The 7,500-nt window shown below is 29.6% G+C and overlaps 2 protein-coding genes and 1 long non-coding RNA gene across 14 annotated transcripts in view; 2 read left to right on the top strand and 1 right to left on the bottom strand.

Annotated features, from left to right (window-relative positions):
* The window catches only part of LOC118449214 (uncharacterized), a 26,626-nt gene extending 19,939 nt beyond the window's left edge, over positions 1 to 6,687 (bottom strand). For 4 of the 9 annotated variants that reach the window (XR_014982809.1, XR_014982810.1, XR_014982807.1 and 1 more), the window contains exon 1: positions 1 to 365. This exon is cut by the window's left edge and continues 25 nt beyond it. This is a non-coding gene — a long non-coding RNA (uncharacterized LOC118449214). Of the gene's footprint in view, positions 366 to 1,453; positions 1,823 to 6,173 lie in introns of those variants that run through there. The other 5 variants (XR_014982804.1, XR_014982803.1, XR_014982806.1 and 2 more) reach the window with 5 other exon arrangements.
* LOC118449254 (protein Cryzl2) lies at positions 4,082 to 5,855 on the top strand. The gene is made up of 5 exons (XM_035883628.1): positions 4,082 to 4,285; positions 4,691 to 4,888; positions 5,036 to 5,205; positions 5,442 to 5,582; positions 5,678 to 5,855. The coding sequence occupies exons 1-5, from the start codon at positions 4,082 to 4,084 to the stop codon at positions 5,853 to 5,855; spliced, it is 891 nt and encodes a 296-aa protein (XP_035739521.1).
* Positions 6,688 to 7,024: 337 nt separating the features above from the next.
* heph (polypyrimidine tract-binding protein 1 heph) overlaps positions 7,025 to 7,500 on the top strand; it is a 442,781-nt gene continuing 442,305 nt past the window's right edge. For all 4 annotated transcript variants that reach the window (XM_085660477.1, XM_085660475.1, XM_085660474.1 and 1 more), the window contains exon 1: positions 7,025 to 7,143. The gene's annotated coding sequence lies outside the window, so the exon portion shown is untranslated. The remainder of the gene's footprint in view (positions 7,144 to 7,500) is intronic.

The raw sequence follows: 7,500 nt of genomic DNA, 5'->3' as shown, positions 1-7,500 counted from the left end.
TCTTCCTCTTCCTTCTCTACCTCCTTCTCCTCTTCCTTCTACACCTCTTCAACCTCCTTTTCCTCCTCCTCCCCCTCCTTTATGATGAAAAATTGAAAAGTTTGAAGGAGACACAATGTAGATAATAGAATTATTTCGACGAATGGATTCGATAACAATGGCGAAAGTCGCTAACCTAACTAAACGGATCCGGCCTTTAGGAGTTCGTAAAGTTCGTAACGTTAGGCAATTAGTTTCGCTCCATTGAGTTCTAAATGCGGAGACTTGGTAATCAGGAATGCAGAGGATTCGAGGAGATCGATAAAGGTTATATATCCTTCGAGGTCAAGCCAAACGTTATATTCGTTTTCGTCCTGTTATCCTGACCGTTGTCGCCGGTTTTCTTATTAATATGCTAATTTCACGGCAAGTCCGTTCTTACCCTTGATTTTGTTTTATAATAATATAACAACTTCCAACTTATACTCTCTCTTTCTCTTTATACATATTTATATATATATATTTATATATATATATATTTATATATATATATTTATATATATACATATGTATATATATATACATATGTATATATATATATATGTATATATTATGTATCTATCTTCTTTTTCTCTTTTTTTCCTCTCTCTTATTGGCTCGTTGAAAGAGACGAAAGACTACGGTCACGTGTAATGCGATACACCTTCGATCAGGAAAGTATGGAAAGAAACGTTTCGAGATCTTTTTCAATCCTACGGGAAATGCTAATTTTTTTATTTATTTATTTATATATTACTATATTTTTTTCCCTTTATTTTTTAAATAAACAAACCTACGTCTCGTCAAAATTCTAAACGTACGATATACCTAAATACTTTCTTAAATACTCACGTATCTCCAAATTTGAACGATTAAATGTAAATATTTTGGTTATCTTTTTAGATATGTATATATAAGATTTTTTAAATTTATTTATTTATTTATTTTTTTTTTCATTATTGTTATCGAAATACGTTTTTATCATTATTATTTTTTATTCATTAAAATCATTATTATTTATCAACGATCAATTGATTTTCTTATAAATAAACGAACGCTTATTTTTATTCTGATTGATATGAAATTATTGATAACAATCGATCGAATCAAAGATGATGAATATGATAAATTGACAATGTATTAACGAAGTTTTGTTAATATGCCAATAACAATGGAAGAATATCAATCAACATTCTAAATTGAATCTAATGGGTGGCGGCGAGGGGGAGGAGAGAAGAGGAAGACGAGGAAGAAGTTCGATAGACTTAAGATAGAAAGTAAACGGCAACGTAGGGTGAAAAGATTTGCCGCTCGAATGATTTTGAAAGCATCTACCTAGTCTGAAGGAACAGGAATCCACGAAATTACAGAGGCAAGACATGAAATGTACACGTACACACACACACACACACACACTAAACACAAAGAGAGATACCTTCGAGAGACTTGAGAATCCTTCGATTACAAATTACAGAACGAGTACACCACTACTATTATCACTACACTACTTGTTCTTCTTCTTCTTCTTCTTCTTCTTCTTCTTCTTCTTCTTCTTCTCCTTCTTCTTCTTCTTCTTCTCGTGTCGACTTCTTTGTATGAGATTCGTTTGGTTACCTTGTCCATCAACGGTCGCCATCTGATACCAAACTTAGAATACCATGAAACAGGGTAACATGAAAGGAAGAGTTCAACAATTCTATCGATTCGCGTTTATTATAAAAGCTTTCGAGTGTCTTCTTTTAGTTATAGTGTAAAAGAGAAAGAGAGAGAGAAAGAGAGTGTCGATGAGGTTAGAAGGAATACCATCTCGTTATCCTAGGATTGTAGAAAAATGTGCTGGTATATGTATAATCTCCGTGAGGAGAGTCACGTGACGGCACTATCAATAATACCAACTGACTAGTTGAAAGAAATTAAAAAAAAAAAAAAAAAAAAGAACGAAATACTATTCGTCGTATATCTACTAAAAGAAACGTGTGACGGACACTATTAGTAATACCAACTGACTAATCGATATGAAGCAAAAGAAACAAAAAAACAAATTTTCTAACGTCGTATATCTTTTAACAATCCATGCAAAAGCTCTTTATCAATAATACCAACAGATTAATTGAAATAAAATAAAAAAAAAAAAAAAAATAGTAATAATTAGAGAGTACTAACGTTGTATATCTTTTTGAGAGTCACGTGTAAACGACTCGATATTAATAATATCAAGTAAATTATATATAATTAATAATAATAAATAATAAATTCTAATAAATACTAATTCTTTATATTGTTTTCTACTTTTATATATTAAATGTCATATATATATATATATATATTAATTAAAAAATAAATAAATAAATAAAATGAGTAACTGATTATCATTTACTTAATGTTATCAATTATTTTGAAATAGATTATTCTTTATTCTTTCATTTTCTCTTTCTCTCTCTCTCTCTCTCTCTCTCTCTCTCTCTCTCTCTCTCTTTCTATTTTTTCTAACAAAAAAGTAATTAAGGAATAAATTAAAAAATTCTATGATTTAAAATCTATTTAAATTTAATTTCTTATATAAACACAACGAAGTGTATGCTTAAGGAAAAAAAATAAATAAATAAACATATATATAAATATATATGTGTATACACATACACTATTTTTTTAAGTAGCTAATTATTATTTATATAACATTTTCATTATTTATGGAACAAAAATAATTCATTTCCTTTTTTTTTACTTTCGTATAAACTACATATTATAATATGATAATATATATATATATATATATATATAGAGAGAGAGAGAGAGAGAGAGAGAGAAAGAAATATATAATATTATAGCGTATATATAAAGAAAGAAAGAGACGACGTGATGGAAGCCATCTTAGAAGTCACCGAGAGTCGCAGCGTTTGGCCTCACATGATCAGGAAATCATGATACGAAGAGCATAATCTTTCTCTCTCTCTCTCTCTCTTTCTCTCTTTATGGTGGTTCGTTTACGTACAATATGCAAAACAGGAATAAAAAAAAAGAGAAAAAGAGAGAGAGAGAGAGAGAGAGAGAAAGAGAGAAAGACACAGTTAATGGGGCTATATAGCATAACCTCTAAACATTCTATTCGTACTACTAATTCATACATATATCTATGTACATACATATATATATGTATATATATATATATATTTATTTATATATTTATATATTTATTTGGAATAATGTTCTCATGAAGGAACGAAAGAGAGGAGGGTTAAATACGGACTAGTAAATGCCAAATGCAGAGAGAATGGATAAACAACCTTATAGGGATGGTAGAAAATAGGAGAAGGTCGAACGAAGTCCATAGTGATGGAGGGATGATAGGGCATGAGAGGAGAGGGACGGAGAAACGGTGGTCATTGGTATCGCGTTGTCTAGATTGGATACGAACTTTGAAATAACGTGTTTCTATAGCGATAGAAAGAAATAAAAAAAGAACATATATATGTATATATATGTATATATATAAATATATAAATAAATAAATAAATAAATAAAAATTACAACTTCTAAGATAAATTAAGTGCGATGTTTAAGTTAACAAGCTCGACTATATCATCAAGAAAAAACATATACGAATGGACATTATGCGATTCTGATAATAAAATATCATGGTTGAAGATGAAATTAAATAATATCGTGAAATTTTGGAAATATGAATCTAGGGATACGACAGGAAGAAAAATACAAGTTGCCAAATTGTATGGTCCCTGTGATATAAGACCCGATTTCGTTTATGAAAAAACAATTCGACAAGAGGAGGTTCGTGAGATTGAATTTTAACAAAAACAAATTTTAATACATAAATAAATAAATAAATAATTAGATAGATAGATAGATAGATAGATAGATAGATAGATAGATAGATAGAGAGAGAGAGAGAGAAAGAGAGAGAGAGAGAGAGAGAGAGAGAGAGAGAGAGAGAGAGAGAGAGAGAAAGAGAGAAAGAGAGAGAGAGAATGAAAATACAAAAATTTGTCGAAAAGAAGGAGAATTTTAACAAAAGGTTAGAATCGACGTCCATTACTGTAGTATCACGATGACCGATATTTTATTATGGGCTAATCAACATCGAAGAATAATTGAAAAAGAAATGATCCTTGGATTTGAGGCCTCTGGTAAAATTTTGGAAATAGGTCGATTGGCACAGGAAAAAGGACATTTTTATTGGGGCGAAGAGGTTTTGATACATAATTACCCGATTGTTGGTGGATTAGCAGAAACTTGTATTGCCCATTACAACGTAAGAGATATAGATAATTAATTTATTTTAAATATTTCTAATTTTAATGTAATACTTACTTCGAGAAAAATGAATGGGAATGTTTTTCTTTTCTTTCCTTTCCTTCGAAATATTTTTTCCAAAGTAATATGAACGATCTTGTATCGAATTTTATTAAATTAATCATAACGATTTGTATGTTAATATAAAAACAAACAAAAAAATAGAAAAAGAAATGAAAAAAGTCCCTGATGCTCCAGAATGAAAATGTTTTTCTAAAGAAAATTATTCGTATATATATATATATATATATATATATATATATATATATATATACATTTTTTTTTATTCGTCGAATTTCTTGTTATGAAAAAATCAATATGGCGATATTTTATGAGAGTATTTAATAATGGAATAAATAATTAGAACGTGTTTAGACTCGATAAAATTAAAAATTTATCAATGAAAGATGCGGCGATCTTGACGGACGATTATTTCTCACCATTGTTAATATTCGGCCGTCGTAGTAAATTAATCGAGAACGAATATATCTTAATTAATACAAATTTGGCTTATTCGGGATTGGCAGCCAGTAATATCGCAGCATGCATCTTTCGTGCCAAGGTAATATGATTAAAGATCAATTATTGTTGGGTATAGATAAGATTAATTAATTAATTGATTAATTAATTAATTAATTAATTAATTAATCGAAATTAATTCATTAAATAATTTAATTATCAATTCATTATTCAATTTTACGCTTTCTAGCCAATTATTGCGTCCAATTGTATAACATCGTTCAATTGTAATAGTGGTGCTATTGCGATTATCGATAGAAATAAATTGAGCGACGAATTAGAACGAATTACTGGCAAGAGAGAAGTTCGTTTAATCATCGATACGATTGGTGGAAAACAATTTGGGAATTTACTTAAATGGTTAGATAATATTAGTTTAAAATTTTATGAATATAATTATTTTAATATTAATTTATTACGAATAATAAATTATTATATAATATATATATATATATATATATATATATATATATATATATATAATATGTACGTTGTCTTATTAAGTTCGCAATACGAAATCTAATTTAATCAGTATCATATTTACTATAATAATAATAATAGTAATAATATATATATATTTTTTTATTGTTTTCAAGTTTGCAACACGAAGGAATAGTTGCTGTTGTTGATTGTGCAAGAGATTCAAAGTATCCGTATCAATATATTTTCCCATCGAATTATACTATCTTAACATTGTCAATAGAACATTATAAAAATAATGATCCCTTTATATATAGGTTAGTTTACATATTCTTTCATAGTACGAATATATATATATACATATATATATATATATATACATACATTTGTTGAATATAATATTTGTTGATAGAGAAACCATGCAAAATTTATTGGATTATCGAATAGAAGGTACGATCTGTCCACATATATCAGCCATATTTGGATTGAATAATATAAACAAGGCATTTGAATATGCCGCAAAATTGACTCGAGGCAAAATATTGATAGATCTTAAAAATCATGACGAATATTATTTATGTGAATCTTAAACGATCGGATATGTAACATTTCTCAAACAAAAAGTATAAATATAAAAAGAATATAATAATAATAATGTTATAAACGTATCGTTAATTAAAAAAAAAAAAAAAGAAAAACATTTTATAGTGATACCTTTGTATTAACGTACTTAAACAGATAAGAGAACAACCGTATAAATCGTATAAATAAATAAATAAATAATAATAATAATATTGCACACTCGTTGCATTTATGTTTGATCGTTCATATAAATAAAAAGAAAAAATAGATAAAAAGTTACAATTAAAATATGTATCTACGTACACCTGCATAACGTATATACTTACATATAAAATGGATATCAAATCGAAACGGCAAAAACATAACCACAAGTCGATGAAACATTATCAAGCAGCTTTTCCTATCGACGGTGAGTAAAATCTATCTATATCATATAAGATAATATCCGTTAACTTTTCTCTATTCACTTGTGAATACACATAAATATTCTCTCACATAAATATCACAAACATCTCGGAGAACATACGCGCACTCAAATACTGATCATTCGCCCACGTCCGTTAATATTGCGTCATCGTCTTTAGAGAATAATTTAAGGTATTACTACGCGTAACTGAAATTCGCGGGAAATTTTATACCCACGATATTTATGCATATAAACAGACAAATGAAGAGAGAGAAAGAGAAAGAGTCAGATTGAGAGATTGAGAAAGAGAGTGAAAGAAAGAGAGAGAGATCCACTTTATCCACGATATTCTACAAACGATAACGAATATTTTCGTATCGTCGACGATAAAACAGTAGACGTGTAAAAGTAACTACTAAAAATTATCGAATTTTTGTCGGTACGATTAATAAAATTCTAGGAAACTGTATATGGTAAAAAAGAGAGAGAAAGAAAAAGAGAGAGAGAGAGAGAGAGAAAGAAAGAGAGAGAGAGAAAGCAGAGAAATCGAGAGAGAGAGAGAGAGAGAGAAAGAGAGAGAGAGAAAGCAGAGAAATCGAGAGAGAGAGAGAGTGAAAAGGAAAAGATCATACGTTAATGTACAATAAATGCAGCGACCAACTTAAAAGTTAAGATGGCGTCGGTTATTTTCAAACGGTATCAATCGTCAAATTTCGTCGAGAGATGGCGCCAGTGGTTACGTTACGTCAAACCCGTATCCATGTAGTATATCTACCCTTTTCGCGAAATTCCACGGTCTGAAAGTGGCAGCGCGTGGCCGTCGTTCGTTGTTCGTTGTTAGTTCGTTTCGTTTCGTACATACGTACGTAAGTAATTAATTAACCAATCAAGTAAGTAATTAAGTATATAATTAAAACGAGGTACGTCGGTTTCGATATAGTTTCGTATAATATCAAAATATTCGCGTACGGTTTGATCGGAGTTTGTGCCGAAAAGTATTTTACGACGTACGCGCTACATCATAACCGTGAATTATTATATCTCGTGTTGTGCATTATATTATATCCAACTCTCTTTATCTCTCTCTCTCTTTCTCTCTCCTGACCAATCCCTCTATCTCTTTTTCTCTCTATCTCTCTCTCTCTCTCTCTCTCTCTCTCTCTTTCTATCTCTATTTCTCTATATTTATAGTCCGGGGTGATAGGCTGGCGGGCGGGCGAGCGGGCGGGAAGGGATTTTAGGATATA

The sequence above is a fragment of the Vespa mandarinia genome, chromosome 12 (assembly GCF_050613455.1).
Source record: "Vespa mandarinia isolate Hongniang chromosome 12, ASM5061345v1, whole genome shotgun sequence".
NCBI lineage: Eukaryota > Metazoa > Arthropoda > Insecta > Hymenoptera > Vespidae > Vespa > Vespa mandarinia.
The sequence above is the reverse complement of the archived record's forward strand: the minus strand, read 5'-3'. Positions and strand labels throughout refer to the sequence as shown.